This window comes from Pleurotus ostreatus (genome assembly GCF_014466165.1).
Source record: "Pleurotus ostreatus strain PC9 chromosome Unknown scaffold_9, whole genome shotgun sequence".
Classification (NCBI taxonomy): Eukaryota; Fungi; Basidiomycota; class Agaricomycetes; order Agaricales; family Pleurotaceae; genus Pleurotus; species Pleurotus ostreatus.
In genome coordinates, this window is record NW_023503164.1 from 1,738,761 (window position 1) to 1,759,835 (window position 21,075).

The 21,075-nt window shown below is 52.0% G+C and overlaps 7 protein-coding genes across 7 annotated transcripts; 4 read left to right on the forward strand and 3 right to left on the reverse strand.

The window, feature by feature from the left end:
• Positions 1-99: 99 nt before the first annotated feature.
• On the reverse strand, positions 100-3,689 carry PC9H_011757 (uncharacterized protein; the record flags this gene model as incomplete). Its single annotated transcript, XM_036781239.1, has 14 exons — positions 100-460; positions 518-663; positions 715-835; positions 897-1,273; positions 1,330-1,371; positions 1,421-1,510; positions 1,565-1,622; positions 1,678-1,898; positions 1,957-2,022; positions 2,075-2,171; positions 2,222-2,582; positions 2,633-2,777; positions 2,831-3,349; positions 3,408-3,689. 14 exons carry the CDS (start codon positions 3,687-3,689, stop codon positions 100-102), a joined length of 2,886 nt encoding a protein of 961 aa, XP_036627094.1.
• Positions 3,690-5,317: 1,628 nt separating this feature from the next.
• PC9H_011758 (uncharacterized protein) lies at positions 5,318-8,964 on the forward strand (the record flags this gene model as incomplete). Its single annotated transcript, XM_036781240.1, has 13 exons — positions 5,318-5,558; positions 5,611-5,670; positions 5,719-5,968; positions 6,022-6,442; positions 6,496-6,588; positions 6,642-6,740; positions 6,796-7,038; positions 7,089-7,421; positions 7,474-7,647; positions 7,697-8,250; positions 8,310-8,443; positions 8,501-8,661; positions 8,725-8,964. 13 exons carry the CDS (start codon positions 5,318-5,320, stop codon positions 8,962-8,964), a joined length of 3,003 nt encoding a protein of 1,000 aa, XP_036627095.1.
• Positions 8,965-9,236: 272 nt separating this feature from the next.
• PC9H_011759 (uncharacterized protein) lies at positions 9,237-10,416 on the reverse strand (the record flags this gene model as incomplete). Its single annotated transcript, XM_036781241.1, has 7 exons — positions 9,237-9,282; positions 9,333-9,548; positions 9,597-9,900; positions 9,959-9,977; positions 10,039-10,129; positions 10,183-10,212; positions 10,268-10,416. The coding sequence occupies 7 exons, from the start codon at positions 10,414-10,416 to the stop codon at positions 9,237-9,239; spliced, it is 855 nt and encodes a 284-aa protein (XP_036627096.1).
• Positions 10,417-11,263: 847 nt separating this feature from the next.
• TFC4 (transcription factor TFIIIC subunit tfc4) lies at positions 11,264-15,310 on the forward strand (the record flags this gene model as incomplete). The annotated part of the gene is made up of 17 exons (XM_036781242.1): positions 11,264-11,435; positions 11,487-11,634; positions 11,687-11,831; positions 11,885-12,156; positions 12,207-12,828; positions 12,882-13,019; positions 13,071-13,158; positions 13,212-13,313; positions 13,365-13,699; positions 13,753-13,843; positions 13,891-13,997; positions 14,052-14,175; positions 14,231-14,680; positions 14,737-14,861; positions 14,917-15,025; positions 15,087-15,154; positions 15,203-15,310. The coding sequence occupies 17 exons, from the start codon at positions 11,264-11,266 to the stop codon at positions 15,308-15,310; spliced, it is 3,204 nt and encodes a 1,067-aa protein (XP_036627097.1).
• Positions 15,311-17,001: 1,691 nt separating this feature from the next.
• Positions 17,002-17,616, forward strand: PC9H_011761 (uncharacterized protein; the record flags this gene model as incomplete). Its single annotated transcript, XM_036781243.1, has 4 exons — positions 17,002-17,147; positions 17,192-17,254; positions 17,307-17,440; positions 17,495-17,616. 4 exons carry the CDS (start codon positions 17,002-17,004, stop codon positions 17,614-17,616), a joined length of 465 nt encoding a protein of 154 aa, XP_036627098.1.
• Positions 17,617-18,142: 526 nt separating this feature from the next.
• On the reverse strand, positions 18,143-19,285 carry PC9H_011762 (uncharacterized protein; the record flags this gene model as incomplete). The annotated part of the gene is made up of 2 exons (XM_036781244.1): positions 18,143-18,457; positions 18,515-19,285. The coding sequence occupies 2 exons, from the start codon at positions 19,283-19,285 to the stop codon at positions 18,143-18,145; spliced, it is 1,086 nt and encodes a 361-aa protein (XP_036627099.1).
• A 582-nt stretch (positions 19,286-19,867) lies between these two features.
• Positions 19,868-20,839, forward strand: PC9H_011763 (uncharacterized protein; the record flags this gene model as incomplete). The annotated part of the gene is made up of 2 exons (XM_036781245.1): positions 19,868-20,122; positions 20,180-20,839. 2 exons carry the CDS (start codon positions 19,868-19,870, stop codon positions 20,837-20,839), a joined length of 915 nt encoding a protein of 304 aa, XP_036627100.1.
• Positions 20,840-21,075: the final 236 nt, after the last annotated feature.

The following is a 21,075-nucleotide window of genomic DNA, read 5'->3' on the forward strand; positions in this document are numbered from 1 at the left end:
CGTGTGTTAAGTATGCGCTGAGTGGTGAATATATGGTTCTACAATGGTCCCTACATACAATGTGAAAGAATGTCTTTTGGCCAGGCAAAGAACTCTCCCTCAAGCCGATACAACATTAGCCAACTGCCACAAAGCCTTCGTCGCAATCTTTGCATCGAGCTGCCATTTAGCGTCGGTGTTCTTGCCGCTCGTGGAGACTGTCTCGGAATTGTCGAACTCGTTCAGCCTCCTCAACAATTTTTCATCGCTGCTGACCGCCAAGATACAATCCAGATCCAGGCCGGCATTGTCATCCATGGTGTCTGGCGACATCCACACCGCTTGGGCTGCGAGCGGAGAATGCGACGGTCCGCCAGGGTGCAATATCGCACCCACAGCCGTTGATCGCGAGATGTTGTTGGGAAGAACGAGGAAACTGTTGTTTCCGGGAATGATGCGCAAGCCATAGCGTTCGCCGAGACTACGCCGATGCAGAGGGTTAACGACAATAACGTATGTTTTCTTCCTCAAGGCTCACCTGTCAAAGATATGGTTCTGTGCTTCAGCCGCTTGACGACGAGCCCATTGTCGATCTGGGCTATCAGTCTCTGGCCCTGTCCAAAATCGCCATACGATTGAAGCTTCTCTCTCCTCAACGAACGCGCCCGGCGTGCGCTCGGTGAACTATTCGAATCGGTCAACCTCGTGAGAGAGCCCCGTAGAAAGATCGCGTACGTAGTCAAGAATCTCTAGACAAGAGCTTTTCCATGTCAAATTGAAGTTTGCGACCATGTTAACCCAGGCTGGTGGCTGCCCTCGACTGGGCCGTGTCTTGATGAAGCACCCGTTTTCAGCTCTGCAGGGAAAACAACGATCAGTTGATCGACACAAACTGTCACGGAGAGTTTATCACGCACACAATCCCGATCTTGGGCACCTTTTGGGCAATCTGATCAAGCACGTTTTTGACAGGCAGTCCGCTCAATAGCCACACTTCGTTGCGCTTATCATCGGCAAGCTTCTCTAGCAACTCGAATATCTCGGCAGGTGGGTTGAAAGCTCCGCGCTGAAGGCTCCCCCTGGAGATATCTCGGTGCCAGAGCGTCCCTTCGAGGTCGATAAGCAAGAAGCGTTTATGGGAGTGCCTGTACCGCGGGAGAACGCGAGCAACGTCAAACGAAGGGACATCGATTAAATCGCCTTGAACATGCTCGGTGTTTGCGCGGAGGCAGCGTGTGAGGAACGACGTGACGAAGGCCTGAGCCGTTTGCGTTATAACGTGGTTGTGAAGATCCTACAATTACATACAAGTTAAGATGCGCAGACTGCAGAAATGATATTGAAACGTACCTCCCAACGAGCCTTGGCCTCTTCGTCACCCATGATTAAAGCCTGTAAACGAGATAAAGAGACGTTCAGGAATCTACAAACTCGCCCCTACCTGATGAATGGCATTGGCAGTACTGCGGCTATCCCATGGATTGATAGCAATGCAAGACCGAAAACCACTGTAACTATACGACCCAGTGAACTGAAGAGGCAAATTCGAATGAAAGACAAATTTGGATGACGTTCGGACGCTTACCTCGCTGAGAATAAGTGGCCTGTGTCGTTCCTCCTGGCATTCGACATATTCGTGTGTCCTAAATGCACACGAGTTAGCTTGAAGTTGTTGTATGGCACAAAGAGTACGCCTGCCTCAAAGCCATTCCTTCGCGCAAACTTGTGACCAAGAACGCATCCGCGACGCTCAATAAAGCCAAATATTGAGTGAACGTCAAGTCTTGGGTATGTAGGAAGACCACAGGCTGCCACGTAAGAGTAGAGAATCGAGAATTGATGTGAGAAACAGCATCCGCAACGCCGCCTGCAAACTCGTTGGTTTCTGTGGTTTGTAGGGCCACTTGGATGAGAACCACCTTGTGAATGTCACAACGGTGATTAGTTTTGCAGTCAAGTTCTACGAAAAGTGCGCACCTTCTGTTGAAATTCGGGATGTTTTTCGAGGAACATCTCAAACGCCTGTATTTTGTGCCGCACGCCCTTCACAGACACGTCACGGTGCGACCAAGAAAAGGGTGCGAGGAAGGCATACCTGGACTTCATCAAGTTTATCCCGCCCTACGACGAGCTTTAACCCAGCGTAACGCTGTTTTAGAACCGCAATCCATTCACTGACTTCAGGATCACGCCTAGACCAGATGTAAGCTTCACGACGCAGGCCCTCCATAATCAGACTCACATCTTCTCCCTCAGCTGATACACATCAATCCCCATCGGGAAAACGCCAACGTCCACGAACCGTCCCCTCCCAGCGCCTTCCTCCCCGTCTTTGATCTCGATGCCTTTTGGCAGCGCCTCATACGACATAATCCGGCTCACCGTCTGCCTGAAATGACGAGCATATGACGCGGTTTGAAATCCTACCAGGTCGGCACCAAGAAGACCCTTCAGCAGCTTCTGTCTCACGGATAGACACCGGAAGATCTCTGAAGACGGGAACGCGACGTGCATGAAGAAGCCGATGGGCGTCGTGGCTGGAATCTTATTTGATGCGCGCAGCATGGCCGGCAAGAGCATGAGATGGTAGTCGTTCACCCAGACTATGAAGGTTCAGATAACAAACAATGTACAGAGCGCGATTGCGACTTACTTATGTCGCCATCTTGGTAGTTTTCTATAATCGTGTCCGCGAACCGTTGGTTGACGGCTTCGTATTGCTTGTACGCAGCGGATTCGTAGAACAGCTTCGTCTTGGGCGCGTCTGGAACCGCATAGTGAAGGCAAGGCCACAAGACCTTATGGATACGATAAGGCTAGAAATGTATAACACGAAGCTTCTGCGACGCACCTGGTGACAGAACTCGTCATAACAGCTCTCGAACTCTGCGTCTGGGATCCAGACGGGTTGACTATTGCATTCTACGACCATCTTTCGATCAATTTCCTGCCTCAGAGGCTCGCTGAACGTGTCCGTAGCCGTCCCGAGCGTTCCCACCCACAACTTCTTGCGCAGCCTCGGCCCGACGCTCTGTACCGCGTTCTTCAGGCCGCCATTGCAATGGGTGTTTGCTTCGAGGTTCCAGCAGCCAACTGTCCGTCCGTTAGTCAACTTGATATCATTGTCGGCTGGAGGTCGGCGAGACGATGATCGGGAGCCCTTGCGCTGTATACGAGCTGGGGTGTTGCCATGGTCTGTGTGTGTCGTTTGGTGCTTTCGGGAAGCCGGGGGAGATGTCGGGTTGCTGGTGGGAGATTCATGTTGTCTCTGGTCTTCACCTAGGTCTCTGGTGAGAATTCGAACAGCCTTGAAGAATGGATTCGCGATCTCTTGTGCCGGGGAGAGGGTAGCCGGAGTGATGTTTCTGGACTAAGTATACAGTCAATCAACTCGGAAACAACGGTCAATTGATGATGCGATCACTCACCTTTCCCTGAAGATCTTCAACGATGCTCTTCAATGGTCCCGGGATGCTAGCGGCGAGTGCATTGGTTACACTACTTGATCGGGTGCGCGGCACCGTCCCCCCTGTTCGCGACGACGTCGACTTGGGCTTGTCGAGGTTCCGGAATGCGGAGGGTGGGATTGCGAGCGAAGGGGGATCGCGGAGCTGCTTCTCTGGCGTCGGTGGGCCCGACTCGCCCAGAACAGCGGTGGTCGGCAGGAAGAGGGATGCAATAACGATTCGGTGGTTGCGGAAGGAGCTCATTGTCGAATACAAACTATACAGAATATATTATAAAGTTACAAGTGGGGGAGATGGTGGTGGTAGAAGGTAGAGAGGGAATTGGGGGAAGTGGTACATCGACGTCACGATATAACCGGTAGGCGCCCAAGGACCAGAAAGTTCCGTTTGGGATCATCGTCTCTGATCTTTACGTGTATTTCTGGATAAATCACTACGACCGTGGTTTCTCCGTCTAAAATACACGAGCAACGTTCGATGTTGGTGCTGTTGCGGGCAGAGTCGGAGAACAGTTAATTGATACCAAGAAGGTAGTTTCTCACTTGATTAAGAAGTCTTGTGCATCAGATTCACGTCCCATACGCGGCTATCAAGCACAATCATTCCGTTCTATTGGCCATGGACCCATGTCTAACGCGATCTGGAAGATGTGGCAAAGGGGGAGAAGGCGAATGGAAACTTCACGGTTGGGCCTTGCCTTATCGTCAACGGTCATAGCGTCCAGTGGGTACAAGTTGCATTCGATCCTCAGTGTGCGTAGAGGAAGAGCAACCTGTTCCATTATCAACCGCCATATACCCGCACGCATCGTACTCGTAATACCACAGCACTCGAGTCTCGTTATCCCCTTCCCGGTGACGAATGGCAAGTCAAGAGGCAGGTCCGCATGATCAGTGCCCGAGGGAATAATGCGAGGGGGACAGGAGGTAATCAGAACCTTCATTCACAAACTTCCTGCCGCACCATCAATCCTTGGCTTATTTGGGCAACCGTCACAGGCAACAGTATATGAGAGGTACGACAGAAGAGATACTCAGTCTCTAGTATTCAGCCGTTTGTAGGCACTGCATGATAGATAGCTGGGGGCATGTCTACACCAGGATCTGTGGTGTTGCCCACTGGCAGTCGCCGAAGTCGTCAGGAATGAAGCGGATGAGCATAGTAAAGACTGAAGCCTCCCACTAACTCTCCTTATGCCTCGGTTCGGCACGAGAGGTGCAGGAGTCTGTACAGGCCATACGTCCAGTTGCAAAGGAGTGCAGGGGTATGAGATGCAAGAAATTGACGAGAAATGGGGCATTTTAAGGTTGTAACATGGAGCGGCGCACTGAACTGCAAAGCCGAATCCAAAGCGCGTCAGATACGCCTGAGCCGGTCAACGCAAGCTTCGTCGAATGTGGATCCACAAGGGTCGCCGGTGGTACGCGCTGGGTACGCTCGCTTCGAAGTGCTATGGCATGGGTTTATGAGTAGAGCGTGTATATGTTTTCGAAAGTCACCTCCGGTTCATTTCAATAATAAAGATCCTTCAAGACGAGAGACACCTCGGCAATGTGAGCGAGCGTAACTCGCAATTGTCAAGGAGCTTACGGCATCGCGCGATCGGCGTGCGGTAGAGTACGACTGGAAACTTTGAAGGATCTTGGGTGTAATTGCAAACAAACCTGGACAGGAAGACTTTGGCCTAGCTAGCCAGTCTTATCGTCTCGAGGAACACGAATGAAGCTATCGTACTCACGTACTCGAAAGACACACGTAGAACGCTCGCGCTCAATTTATGAGGAGCTGCCCTGACTCCTGAAACTGTGAGACACGTGATCCCTCGGCGACTGACATGGACGCGAATGCAGCGTCAACGTCGTCAAAATTAAATGCGGTTGGGTCGTCTTGCCTCGTCGCTGGCCCTCGTCTTTCCTGTCGCATTCGCATTGCACGAGTCCGATGTCGGTGTCGTCGATTGGCACAAGAAGCTCGTCGGTGTTCCATTGACATCCTCGTCCACCACCGCGCCAGTCTTTCATCGTGTCGGGGAAGAGACAACGCACAGCGTCATCTTGACCGCTACCGCAAGTAATGTTTTAGCTGCCATATTTCCAGAGAATGGCACTGTAGGTGAGGGGGTGCTTTGACTTGCTGTTTGGGACCTTGCTAAAGCTTGATGTAGCTTGGAGATATATTCATGAGTCGGGGGACAACATAGCGAGCTTCTATATCCACAAAAACGGTGAGCTCCCTGTCTTGCTTTATTGGTCCCCCTCTGACACCACAGAAGTCGTCGCTTCGTTGTCTGGGCCCGGAGGAGCGACATTACGCACATTCGACATTCTGAACGGCCACCTTCTGCTGGAACAACGGATACATGAACCGTCTCATGGGCATTTATATGAGCCAAGTTACCTCGGGACCTCTGTGGCCTATGCTGCAGAGGGCTCCGACTTGGTTGTTCTGAGCAATGGGGGGCTCGTGCAATGGTTGGACAATCTGGGAACTGTGAAATGGAGTTGGAGTTCTTCAGATCCGAGGTGCGTACTGTCGCCCAACCTCTCCCAGGGCAGTCGAAATGAAATCTCCCCAGCGCCCTTGTCATATTCTCAAAGGTGGTGACAACGACGACCCACGTCTACGCGATCGGCCTCTCCAAGACGCCCTCCTCATACAAATTACATGTCGCCGTTCTATCAGCAGGTACCGGTGAACTCACCCAGTCGTCGGACATCCCATCATCTATCACCGCTGGACTAAATGACCTTATGGTTGTGAGGCGAGCGGACGAAGTTCTTGTCGTATGGCTTGAACAGGGATCCTTAAAATATCTGACCCTTTCCCCCAACCTACAATCGTCCCCGACCGCCGTTAAAGGGTCTGCATTCAAGCGCATCGTTGACGTTGGCCTCAGCGAATACGGCCAATTCCTTGCTGTGAAAGATGATGGCTCTAGTCGCATCTTCAAGCTAGATGGGTCGGCTCTCAAATCTATCTGGGAATTCTCCGCATCTGTGAGCTGTTCTGAAACGTCCGTGTCTACCGTAAAGATAACCCTGCTTTCTAGGGTAATAAGCACGCTGATCCTATATTCTCTGGCGGTCGGGACAAAAAGGGCAACCCGTACATTGCTCAAGTGCGGTGGTCGCATGCTCTCAATGTGCGTCTTGGCCAAGCTATTCGTCTCTTTGCGCTCACTGTTGACTTGAGCAGCAAGCCGCGGTCGACGTATATACAGGCCATTTGGGCAAAGGCGTCATGACAGCCTACACCTTCCCTTTCGACACTCAGAGCCATGGCATCATTACTCATGTAGGTTCCCATCTAACTACCCTTGAAGTCCCCTTCCCTAACTCTCGTCACACAGGCGACCCTCGATTGCGTCAACCCCAGCGAAATGACCGTCGTCTCGCGATTGGCCATTACTACGTCTACCGGCGCTATGCAACTCTGGCAACAAAGTCAGCACCAGTGGACGCGGGAAGAGTCGCTCTCTACCATTGCCGTCGCTGAATTCGTCGAGCTGCAGGAGAAAGTGGATATTTCGCACATACCTAAGGAGCGCGAAACCTTCGGTCAGCGTTTGCAAAGGCAGATAATGGAGGCCCAAGTGAGTTACGCTATTCTGTCTGGTCAATCGTTCTTAACGTACACGTCAAGGATTTCCCTCAATATGCCCTGAAATTCGTCAAGCGCTTCGCGACGGGATCCTATGCCTCCGCATCATCAGCAGCCGTGGCCCCCGATTCCGCTGGTAAACCATACCGCGACGCCTTTGGTTTCAGGCAGGTCATCGTCGTCGCTACTCCGTACAGCAAGGTGTTCGGTATCGACTCAAGCAACGGCGAGATTCTCTGGAGCAGGATGTTTGGCCTCGGGTGGGCAGCGGAGACCGGGGGAAGCATTCGGCCTGTGAAGCTTTATGTCACGCAGACGGTGCACGATGGAGATTCGCCCCAGGTCGTTCTTGTTGCTCAACGCAGAGCAGAAAATGTATGCTCGATTTCTTTCAGCTCCGACATATGACTCACCTGCGTCGCTAAAGACCCTTATAGATACAGTCGTTTATCACCTAGACGCATCGAGCGGAGAGAACGTAGCGCCGGGAGTCGTCGATAAGGATGTTCTTGAGGGCGTTGATATCATATCGGGCCCGCTAGTCGAATCCTTCATCTTACCCGATCATAAAACGGTCGTGATGTTAGACGAGTTTCTTCAAGTGAGTTCTCTCTTCTTCAAGTTTTCCAGCTTTCCCTAACATACTGCAGGTCTACCTATACCCCGATACCAAGGAAGCCACAGCGTCCTTTACCAAATTGGCGCCATCCCTTCACTTCCCCCTTCGTGTCAACGTTGACGGTCAGCGACGACTCGTCGGCCAGCAAGTCAGCCTCAATACGGAACTCAGCGACCGCTTCGTCGCTCACCCCACTTGGACGCTATCCCTTCCTCCTTCTGAAGATATCCAGACGCTATTGCCCGCCTCGCACGAGCCCATCGCGTCCTTCGGGAAAGTCCTAGGCAACCGCACGACGCTGTACAAATACCTCAACCCAAGGATGTTCGCGTTGTTGACTGCGCCGAAGGCCCAGCCGGCATCGTGTACTATCTATCTAGTGGACAGTGCCAAAGGGAGCGTGCTCCACCGCACGTCTGTCCCCGCTAGTGGGGGCGTGTGCGATGTGCAGATGTCGCTCGTGGAGAACTGGTTCTCGTACTATTACTATGATCCGGAGTTCACTGGCGTCGGGCAAAGCAAGGGACATCGGATGGTCACCGTCGAGCTTTACGAGGGGAGTCAGGTAGACGAGAAGACTAAAAGGTTGGTATTCTTCCTTTCTGTCGGTCCGGCTGTTAACTTAAGTATGTTTTGCTCTCTAGCTCAGAACTATCTGCGTTTTCCGACAAGCTGCTGGATGTGTCTACCTTTGAGCAGGCGTATATTTTCCCGCACGGCGTGACGGCGTTGGCAACAACATCAACCAAGTTCGGGATCAGCACGAAAGATCTCATAGGTACGTTTGCAGTTGTCGACCTCTTGCGCATCTTTTGAATGTCGTCGCCATGGTCAGTTGCCACGAAGAACCATAAAATCTTATCCATACCTCGTCGGGTGCTCAACCCAAGACGCCCTAACCGAAAGGTCACGGCAGAAGAACAGGAGGAACAATTAATCCATTACGATCCCCTCATCCCCGACGACCCCCGACGGACATTATCTCACAACTACGAGGTGCGTGAACAGAGTCGTTCTTCTACGGCATCTCGGTCTCACTCTGTTATTGGTATTATTTAGGTCGCGAACGTTCGGCGGATAGTTACCGCGCCCGCTCTGCTCGAATCGACGTCACTCGTATTTGCCTACGGATTGGACCTTTTCTTCACGCGCGTCGCTCCGTCGAACACGTTCGATGTCCTCAATGAGAACTTCAATAAGGGGCAACTGGTGGTCACAGTCACTGGTCTGGCCGTCGCGATAATGGTTACGAGACCCATGGTAAAACGTAAACGTCTACGGGAGCGATGGTATCAGTAAACGGGCGGACGAGGAGGAAAGTAAGCACACATCCGTAGTATGTACTTACGCTACGGTCAGACTCAAGCGGAAGAATATCGATCATGTGACCCGGACATTGAGTACCAGCTTATATTTTCATTCCAAGTAGGTCAGTAATAGTCCCACCCCTTGATATTCAATACAGGGGAACTATGTAGAAGCGATAGGTCCATACCAATGTCAATAAAGCCCATAAGTATATCTCGGCGGGTGCTACAAGTAGATGCCCCTACAATTATTCTCCCTCAAGCTTAGATTTTATCGCGACTCAAGAACTCCACGAGGACATCAAAATACCTATGCCCGGTCATCACGTTGTGCAGACACCGAGAATCTTGCACACTTACCTCTCAGGTTCTTCGAACATCGGCATATGCGTACTGTTCTGCAGTTCCACCCACTTCACCTTTGAAACCCCTTGGAACCATGGGATTATCGTGTTGGGCTGCATGACATCGTGCGGAGAGCTGATCAACAGCATCGGGCAAGTTATTTTGTGTAGTTCGGGGATGAGCGACCAGTCCTTCACAAATCCAGATATATGATATATCGAAGGGCCACACCTGGTATGAAATGAGTGATGTACTCGGTACTATCAACAGAAAACATACATATTGGAAAATACTGTCGGATCTTTTTCCACCGCAAGGATGGACGTCAAGAGATCTTGCGGTATGGGATCTACTCGACAGAAATGCCTAGCGTGAAGGGCCTTGATCGATGCCTGGTATTCTGGGGAGGAAAAAGTCCCCGCCTCAGCATGCTTGCGCGCGATGGCACCGACATCCGGATTCAGGTCCAGTATCGCTTCGGTGGATATTTTCATTAGAGGAAGTGATGCCGGCGAGTTGGATACTATCAGGTTCTTCAGTCCGGGCGGCGCCTGAGTTGCTGTGAAGTACGCCGCAAGCATACCTGTCCAGGGATCGATTAACATCAAATGGTGTTTTTCGAAGAGGTGAGATACAATTACTTGCCTCCCCATGAGTTTCCTATGAGATCAAAGTCATCAGCGATCCCCAGGTGCGCGAGCAGATTGTTAAGCTCGTCCACCCATAACTCGGGCTTCCAGAAGTCCTTCGGCGCGTCTGGAAGGTGGGTTGACTCTCCATTCCCCAACTGGTCGTAAAAAATAACGGGGATGCTGAAATGATGATTAGATACGACAACGAATCTCCGCAGATTCACAACTCTTACTCGAGACGCGAGTTCAGCACAGCGTGGGGCCTATCGAACGGGAGGGTATGAGCTGAGGAATACAGCGAGAGGACTTGATACAGACAACATATAGTGATGTGACATTCCTCCGCCGCCGTGTAGACACACAAGGGGTCTACCTCCTACTCCGATCTCGCCCACGATTTTGTACCAAGTCTGGTACGTCTCCGTTCCAACTCGGAATGGGGCATATCCTGTTTTCTCTGCTGTCATGGTTCAAATCGCTGGCTGTGAGGGTAATCGTAGTCAGCCAATGGATCCTACTTCAAGGCCTTTATACACATCGCGATAGCCACCATCCTTGATAAAATTGGGTAAAACTGTAGAACTATAGATATCTGAATCGTGTCAAACTAGTGTCAGAAACGGGCAGTAACATGTGGCGAAGATTCTGCGGGATGTTCTTGTTAGTCACGGAGAAAAATGACCACCGGGTTTGACAGACTTCGATTCCGTTGATTTGCGAAAGGCGACCGTTTAGTCGAGCCAGTAGGAGGACGGTGTGTAATGCAGGTTCGAGCGCTCGATGCGTTGTACGGCCAACGCTGCGAATCCCTGGGACCCATCGGTCAATTTGGGTAACATGGCATGCTTCGATTTGGATCGGTGGCCTTTGGGTGATCAATACTTCAGTCCCTTGGCGACTGTACGTAGTGTCGCCCTAGGCATCGCGTCTAGTCATGCGACCTATGGCATCCACACGGGGGAAATGTTCCGGTGTTCCAGTAGATCCGAGTTCTTGTAATTCTTTGACGGTTCTGGACGCTATTCGACACTCGAAAGAACGAGCGCCGCGGCATACCTTGGAATTCTCCGTTTTGAAAAATTTGTGCCCTGCGCAACCAAGAATTCAAGGATGAAAGCCGTAAGCATTCGCTCACCGTTACAATTGGAACTTGTTGGATTGGTGTGCGGCGGGCATTAGATGGCGAGTTTAACGCAATAGTTGGAACTGAGAAGGGGTGTAGATAGATCAATTCAACGCGGGTGGTCTAAGGGCTTTGTCCCTTGCCATGAGAAATACCAACGATATTATTGTGCACGGCGTCGAGGCTGGACGATGGCCGTGGAGAGGATACGGCACTTCCTAGCGGAGTCCCAATGGATGGAGGGACGGAGCGGCGGACGTGTTTTCGGACTTGACCACGATCCCGAACACCTGTATGCGATGTCAATTGAGGCTCAATCAGTAGCAAGTAGCAGCAAACAGGCCATCAGAGATAGAACCTATGGTAAATCTCTTTCTTGCTGTTAGTTTTCTGTATTTTCCTCATTGAACGAAGTTCACGACGTTCACGACGATGACGAGAGCTCTGGCGTAGAACCCACAAGCTCGGAAGGAGACGATAGCTCGGAGGAGGAGGACGAAGAGGAGGCACCCATATCTAATGAAGACGTGGCAGCTCAAATGGCTATCGAGAATGACTTTGAGTCAGACCCATGCTCGTCCTTATTGCCCGAGACTCACTCTGACGGCCCCCAGCCGACTGGTGCAGAACGTGCGATCCAACGAACGCTCACAGAGCGTCGGCTTGTCGAAAGAATGGGACTTTGCCATTGAAGACCAGGATGCCGAGTTCAAGGATGACCTCAGGGCTGCATCTGGAATAGGTCGGTCCCGTCGAAAAGTACGTCGACTTGCCACCCCGGAATGTTTTTATTTACATTGGTGCATCCCTAGAAAGGCAGGCACGAAGGACCAGCTCTGTCCCCCGAGGTCCGGGCATTGATCGGTGAGGGCAACCAGGCATATGTGGATTGCAACACCTCCGAAGCCATCAAAATGATGCAAGAAGTCATTCGAATAGAGCCTCGAGCGCATTCTGCTTGGACAGTGCTCGCTCAATGTTACGAAGACCTTAAAGAAAGCCAAAAGGCCCTTCAACTTCGAATAATGGCTGCCCATCTACGACACGACGCAGATGAATGGGATCGCCTAGCAAAGCAATCACGGTACGCTCTCTCTCTTTATTTCATCTCATGATGTAACTTTATTGCGACAGCGACCTGGGGTACCACCAACAAGCGCTGTACTGCTATCGCAAGGTAAACAAACTCGACCCATCCAACATCCATGCATTCTGGGATCTAGCGACGCTGGCGAAGGAGCTCGGGGACTTCAAGCTCTCGCGCAATGCATTTCTCGCCATCCTGAAACGTTTCCCCCACGACCTCAACGTCTTGAACGAACTGCGTACGATCCTGATTGAGTTGTCCGAGTTTACGCTCTGCGCATCGCTTTTCCAACAAGCTTTCGATCATTTCGTGACGCTGCACCCTTCTGGCAGAGGAAGCGACCCCCTGACGGGCGGGGATGTGGCTGGTGGTGGATTTGGTTTGATGGAGATTCTCGTCCTCGCCGACTTGTACAATACCCTTGAAGAGTACGAAAGATCTGCCAATGTGATCAGGAGAGGCTGCAGGTGGCTGCAGGGACGCTCTGAGCAGAAGTACTGGGACGTTTGCGCCGATGACAGGGAATACGATATACCTGACGAAGACGGACGCAGTTCAATTCAACGGCGGAATGGCGAACCTCGCCCTGGATGCTATCCACTAGATGTCAATGCTCGCCATCGACTCGCCGTTTCGAGGCTGAAGATGGGAGATACCGATGAGGGCAAGGTAAACCCAACTTACCTAGTCTCCCTTCCTTTGTTCACCATGAATCGAGACAGATGCACGCCAATATTGTCTTAGCGGAGGATGTTCTCGATTATGCGCCTCTCTTCAGCGAGATCGCAGACGTATATTTTGAACGTGAGATGTATGCCGACGCCAAACCAATATATGAGTTACTAGGATCTGGTGCAGCGGTGCGGATTTCCCTCGCTGCACTCGTATCAAACTGACCGTGTTTTAATCAGACCAGTAGCTTGTATATCCTTCTCCAGACAGCCGCTTGCCTCCGTATGCTAGGAGAATTACAAGATGCAGCAGAGGTATATGAACACAGTATGTCCGTACCTTACCGTCTCCCATCTCATTGGCCGACGACTCTTGTCCAGTAAGAGAGACAGATCCATCGAATAACGACGTTAAAATGAAGTTGGCCTCGCTGTATGAACTTCTAGACGAACCTCGGAAGGCGTTGGCGTTGGTATACGAAGGTACGTTAACACTTCAAGTCCATCCCAAAGATTTCCGCCTCATTTATCTAGTCATCGACGCACGGAAACGTCGTCGCGCTGAGGGCCAATCTAACGATGGAAATGAGCACAGTTCCAGTACGCCCAGTGCACAGGGCGGAGCTTCTCTTTTCGAAGAGAAGAAGAAAGCTACGAAAAGCGGGCAGCAGAGGAAGCTCACGCTAGCACAGCTCAAAGAGCTCGAGGCAAAGAAGGAGGCGCAGGTCGTGAGGGGGTATCGGCGCTTGACTGAGTTGTGGCCCGCCATGATGCAAGATGAGGGCGATGCGGAGAGGGCTTGGATGGAGGAGGCGGAGAAGCTGGTGGAGACGTATCGAGAGACAAGAAACCTGTTTGCCGCATCTCGGGTATGTCTCTGATTATCCATCTCGCTTTGTGCTTTGATTAATGAGGTTACTAGCAATGGAGGGGCATGTTCCCTCGGGCTAAGGCTGGGTTCACTACAGAAGCGGACGAAGATAGTATGGCGTCTAGATTGCATCTAGACTTGGGTGCGTCAAGCCAATTTACCTCCAGCTTCTGTCCTCATGTATGACAGAGCGCGACAGCATGATGAAGAAATTGGGCAAGAGTAGTGAAGCAAAAGGAGATCTTCGCATGTTCCGAGGTGTATCCTTCGACGATTGGATGAATGTGTTCATGCAGGTGAGCGGTTGCTTTACCGACTATTGCTTGTCAAACACTGAGTTCCTTCGATAGTATGCGTTCTTGCTCACGAGACATGGACAACACGAAATTGCGGATGAGGTGCTACGGCACATTCTCCTGTCCAGCCCTTACCAAGACCGTAGCGCCCAAAACACAATTCGGCTATCCTTGATCAGTGAGTCTTCGTGCGACCTCTATATGCGCTTACCTCTGACCTGTGCTCACCGTAGCTTGCGCTATTGCAAGCAGGCGCTATGATATCGTTGTCGAACAATGCAGGAAGCTGATCACTGTGTACCAGTTCAACAACGAGCCGTTCCGGTTGTTATTGGCGTCTTTGGCAAGCGGATTGCGACCCACAGACGCATTCATAACGTCCACGCTCCAGAAGGCCATGCTGCGTGAAGTGAAATTATGGGACTCCGCTACCACCCACCCCGAGACGATGAAATTCGTTGCATCGAGCAAGCGTTGGGCGTCAACGAGCTTGGGCAAAAGTGGCGATGACGCCGGAGCTGACGAGGAGGGTGATGATGCCGGCGACACGCTGCAGAGTAACCTGGCTGAAAGTGCGTCTACGTCAAGTAGCGCGCCGAAGCTGCCCACGACGCACAACCCCCTCCTTCCAACGATCTATGGGCAGCTCTGTATATGTGCGAAGAGTTATCAAAGCGCAATATGTGGGTTGCCGTACGTTTGGATTTATTTTCTGCTGCTGACGAGTGGGGCCATGTAGTCTATTTACTGCTTGCGTATGATCACTTCCCCGATGATCCTGTGATATGCTTATGTCTAGCAATTGCGTCGTTTGGCCGCGCTATGCAACGACAAGCAGATAATCGGCATCATCTCATTGCCCAGGTCCGTATTCCCCCCTTGCACTGCAGTCAGTTCGGTATTCATATCCCCCGTTTAGGGAATGGCGTTCCTCACACGGTACCGTAAACTCAGGAGCACGTCCGCTCCGTCTGTCGAAGAACTTGAGGAGGTCGAGTTCAACTTTGGTCGAGCATTCCATCAGCTTGGTAAGTCAACACATTGTTATGTATCAATGATACTAAGTCCTTTTCCGTTGTCCGTCCAAAGGGCTTTATTCCTTTGCAGTTAAACACTATGATAATGTACTCAAGATGGCAAGGCAGCATCCACCCAACGTGAGTCCTGGCCACTAAAATAATCCTAGAACGCTAACGTGCATCCAGGATTTGGGGGTCTCCAAGGAGGCCGCCTACAACCTCGCTATGATATATATGCTTACCGGCGCTACTCCGTTAGCGGAGGCGCTGTATAGGAATTGGTTGTCAATCTGAATTTTCTGTGGATATATTCGCGGCATCTCTATTCTCTTGCACGACGTATCGCCAGTCCAAGGACGTTGGGTTGAAGGTGATTGGCCACCATATTGCGCCGCGGTGCCTGTGGCTGTGGTTCCCTATGGGGCCTCGCACTCTATGCAGCGCAGCGAGGGGAAACGAGCATTGCGACGTGGGACGACGAGCCGGTGCCGCTGAAACGGATGTATCATAGCTGCGTGTCTTCGGATAGCGGGATGAACGCCGTAGAGCCCAAAGGTGACTGGATTCATGAATTAAGAGGTACTGTGAGCTAAGACCGCGATTGTGGCGAACCACTATTACATACCGAGTCTGAGGAGTCGACTTTGAAGTCACGCAAATTTGCGCCGTCCCACTCCAGTAACAAACGGGGCGAACTGAGAAGAACGGGGCGAGACTTGCAAGGGGTTGGGTGATTAAGTGGTTAAGCGATTGGTGGTTGCGATTACGGGATCACCACCGGGACGCAAGTACAAATGCGTATATACGCGGGGCAAAAGGGGATGCTGCAGATCGTCGCGGTTGTGCATTCCCTCTCGTGCTCGCGTTCACAACGTTTTATTGATTTATTTTGGGATTTGTGTGCTTCCTGATCCCGGGATATGGCTGGGAGGTTCATGGGTGGCGCGACCACGCCGGTGTGGCCGTGTTGCTTTCCAGAGTGCAAACGTCGTGGTTGACGAGGTGCTATGCGCGCCGTCGTAGGCTAGACACGACGAGGGTTGATGTACAGCGCAACGACATGTACCGCTCGACACTAGATCCACTATAGAACAAGAAGTCTCCACGGCGCGATGCTCGCGAACGACTCGCATTCGCACCTTCCTTTGCAGACCTACGCGCCGCAATTCATTTCAACTCGAGTCAGGATGAGTTCGCGCACGCAAAATCTCCATCTGTGACACTGATCGTCGCCGCTGTCGCCGCTCCACGAATGTACGTTCCAGAATGTGCAAAGCTCGACTCGCGGATGTGAGCGATTCGGATGAGGGTGGTGCGTTATGTGTCCTTGTATATTGGGCTGAGAATCGTGCTGATTCTATTCTTGAACAACCGGGCAGTCCGAATTTTAATGGATAGACGGGTGTTCGTCGCTGACGCCTGTGCATTACGGCGTCGCGATTGCCACCCCCAGATGGCCGGCCACCGATTCCCCTCGATACGAGCCCTTGGTAGTCTGGTCCAGGGTCTGCAATCCTTCCAGGATAATGAACGAACATCAAGACAACCATAGAGCAGAAGAGGCCAGTGTACGACAAGGTGGCACAACCATGCGAAGGTCATACTAGCTCCAAGAGAATATGTGATGGAACGCAACTGCGGTGAACCCGTGAGCCATCTATCGCGCCGCTAAGGGAATCACCCACACGAGTGGCCTGCGAGCCTAAACTAACTTGACCAATTTTGTTCTCGGTCTCACTCTAAATCTGTTGCTGGTATTATTTGGGTCGCAAACGTTCGGCGGATGGCTACGGTGCCCGCCCTGCTCGAATAGACGTTGCTTGTTCCGCGACGGCATCATGATGTCATAGTTAACAAGTTCCAATGTTTATAGATCATGTGACCTCATCCTGGATTCATATATAGAAGCAGAGGTCTGAAATTGCGAATCATTGTGTTCTTCCCTCCCTCCTTTTACTTTGTTGAATATTTGAATCGTTCGCAACATGGCTCAACCCGCTCAACCCGCTCAACCCGCCCCCCAACCCGATTTTGTTCGAATGCATCACGGGCTCGCCCAATTCTGCCAAGAAATTCAGTTCCTTCCTAATTGGAATGCCGGCGCTGGCGGTATTCCCGCAATGCAAGTCGTGTTGCAGCGAAACTCAGCATGCAGCTCAACTGTCAGATCTCCAGGTTCCAACAAATCATGGACACTCAAGCTGCCATGCAAGCAAATATAACTGCCATGCAAGCTGAGTACGTCCTTTTCCTAAGTATATATGTCCGAAGATGTCTTGATGTAGCACAGCTTGCAGTTACATCCTGTCAGGATGTTCAATGCAACTGCATCCGTTACGGCCGACCTCATATACCCTCCCCATGTCCCAGAGGGAGCTCGGCCATTTCTTCCCCGCACCAAAGAACAGGCAATACGCTTGTCCGGTACGTCCAGAGGATACCACCCTTTCAGCATATTTGATTTTATTGTCAAACTAGGCGAGGATGCAGCTCGGTGCTCCGCACTGATAGGGCTTCCGGCTTTGGCATCGGAAGCGACTGCCTTACAACATCGATGCCAGTTTCTGAATTACCTGGGCGTACAGATTGATACCAATTAGCATAGAGAACTAGCAGGCCTCGTAGTGTGTATTGAATAGATCCATTTGGGGTGTAAGTCGTGCAGAGAATACAAATTAACAATACACCTGACAAAGCTGAAGACGGGAGAATACTGACGTGAGGGAGGTAAACTTGACCGACCTATTCTCCCTTCCTTCAGTCACCGTGAATTGAGACAGATATGCCCTCGACTATGTGGCTCTATTCAGCAAGATAGCAAATGTGGATTTTGAAATTGAGATATATGCTGATGCTGAACCGATATAGTTACTAGGGTCCCTCACTAATCGTGTTTTAATCCAGACCAGTAGCTTGCATATCCTTCTCCAGGTTGGGAGAGGTGTGCTAATAACTCTCACTTAAAAACACTCGTTCAGCCAGAGAGTCCATGCTGCGCGAAGTGAAACTATGGGACCCCGAGACGATGAAATTCGCCATCGAGCAAGCATTGGGCTCAACGAGCTTAGGCAAGTAACCCGGCTGACGGTGCATCTGCGCGGACCTTGTCATGATATACCTTGGCTATCAACCTGAATCTCCGGTGGATATATCCCTGCTATCGTGTTCGCCATCTCTGCTCTCTTCTGCGACGCATCGCCAGTCCAGGGACGTTGGGCGGAAGGTGATTGGCCACCATATTGCGCCGCGGTGCCAGCGGCTGTAGTTGCCCTGTGGTGCCTCGCAGTCTATGCAGCGCAGCGAGGGGATCTGCCGGAAGCAGAGCATCGCGACGTGGGACGACGAGCCGGTGTCGTGGGCGAAGCAGGTGCCGCTGAAGCGGATGTACCGTAGCTGCGTGTCTTTGAACAGCGGGATGAACGGCGTAGAGTCCAGGGGCGACTGTGCAGTAAGAGGCAGCCATGAGCTGATGCGGGAGACGACGTCACTGCGACTTACGGAGTCTGCGGAGCCCACGTCGAGGCAGAGGAGCGCGGGCATGTGGGAGGCGAGGCCGAGGATGGTTTCGAACTTCCCGGAGGAGGAGAAGACGCGGATTCTGCGGAGGCTCTCGCGGGCGAACTCCTCGGCGATCGCGTAGAGCTTCGTGATCCTGAGGTGCGTGACGGGGCGTCCGGGGAGGAGCTGGCTTGCCACGCGCTGGGAGGCGTGGAGGGCGGATAGGGCGGGGAGTGCCTTGGCGGACAACGGGAGTTCGTGGACCATCGGGAGCTCGAGCCGCTCGAGCGATGGCTGCGCTTCGAGCAGCGCAATCAAGGGGCGCACGTAGTACGTGCCGGTGGTGTAGCTCAGATGCCTCAGCGCCAGCCGCATATCCCGAGCGCCGTCGAACATGCCCCAGTCGGTCCCCATGCGGCTCCCGAAGTCGAAGACGACCTCGGTCAGCTTGTGGCACTGCTGCAGGATCGAGTTGATCAGCAGGAACACGTCTGCGGGGAGCGTCCATTGCCCGGGCGCGGCTTGCACGGCGAAGGAGGTGAGGCAGAGCGCGAGTCTGCCGTCGGATGCGGAGATCTGCTCGCAGAAGGTCTTCAGGCGCCGCAGCAGGGATTCGCCTCCGTGGTTGAGGAAGCTGGCCTTTGCGTAGAAACGAAGCTCTGCTTGCGGGTGGACGGTGCGTGAGACAAGGAGGAGGGAAGCGAGAGTTCGCCGATCGTCGATGTAGCGAATGATTTCGTGGATGATTTCGAGGGGGAGACGAGACACCATTGTGTGGTAGCTAATCAAGCTGTCGTGGGAGTATCTCTCAGGAGACACCATTGACATATACTACAAAGGTCTTGCAGGTCGCAATATTCGGATGAAAGGAAGGTACGGTGTAAGCTACAGCCTGAAATATGTATAGTCCTTATTGCTTGCTAGTCTGGGCGCATCCAGCTCTGCAAACAAGAATCTCATAGAGTGCGTATCTACAAAGTTTGGTGCATTGCACTCTTGAAGGTCAATTTTGCAGAGAATACGCACCATGGAGCGTCGAGACCAACGCGCGCTCTTATGTTTCAGTACTTTGCTGAACAAAGAACAAGTATCATATCCCGAGGAGCCCTCCAACTCGAAAGCCTTTCACTCAGCACTTGTGGAAAACCTGATAGATTCCACTCCTCCGACAATGCATTTTTTGTATTACAACATTGGGAGCTGCTTGACTCCGTCTACACGCCCTCTGCGCTCCATACTGTCACTGAGAGGGTAAGTACTGAATGAGCCCCTCGTGGGAATGTAGGCAGACTTCGCGAGTTGAGTACTGAGTCGCTGCTCCGAGTCATTCAACTGTATCACACGATAGCGACAATGGAAGATATAAAACCGCGCCCGCCACGCTTAATACTGGATAGCGAGAGATTCAAACCGAACGGTGATCGTGGCACTGGACCCCGGAGCATGGAACGCGGCACCACTTCCTCGACATTGGACTCGCCATTTGGTTCTCAACTCAATACGCCCATCGATGAGAAGTTCCAAAACCTAGGCGGCATCTTGAGGATCCAATCATCTGATTTTGCGCACGTCGAAGCTGAAGATAAGGACGGGCTGGTGAAGGAACAGGTTCCTTGCATTTGTTCTATGATTGGGTCACGGTGATGCTGATACAACGTTTGTTAGGCTGCTGCAACGGCAGTGGAGTCTAGAAACGAGGACACCATATATGAGCCGCCATCCGAGTCAAGGTCGCCGTCGGAACGGTTAGCGAGGCCGAATCAAGAGTCTACGTCTGCTACTAGCGCTATCCCTTCGGACCTGTTCTCGTCCGTTGTTAATGAGCTTTTCTCTTCGTCTGACCCAGCGTCTGGCGTAGAATACGTCGCATCCTGCATCATCAAAGTCCTCTTCTTCTTGCCCTGGTGCGCTCTGGTCGGCGGCACGATCCTCCTCGCCCCCGAATATCTAGAACAAGTCACCTTCTGCACAGGCTACACCTCGTCTCCCTTAACGCCCATCCATCGCTTCGCCCACTGGTCTGAGTACGCTCCCACCCACGTCTTGTCGTTCTTCGTCTTCCTTGGGTCTGTTGTCTGGTGGAACCTCCCTCTAGGGCTCCTGCTTTTCTCGGGCGTAACGGCGCAGATTATCATGACGTGGAGCGAGTTCGCGGTGGACCCGAACGTGCCGCTAGGCGAGGACGATAAGCAGACGTTGTATATCCTTGCTGAGAAGCTCGCGTTTGGGGGTGAAGCGTCGATGGGGGTGAAGTGCCTTGGGTCGAAGTACTACGCTATCACTGATGAAGGAGAGTCGGATGAAATCCATCTTCATGCTGAATGAACGATGTACCTTACATACCGCAAATGCAATCTTTCTTGTAGAATGATCATCACTTCACTATCTGATACGAAGTTGGTGTATGATAAGTATCAGATGCTTGGTGGCACATGGCACACCTGCACCGCCACTCACATCCCTCTCCTCGTACCAACCACTAGCACGCGCGTGTAGAGCTTCCGTTTCGCCGCCTTCTCTGTATTTCTACTTCGTTTTCATATCACTCTCGGCCTATACAA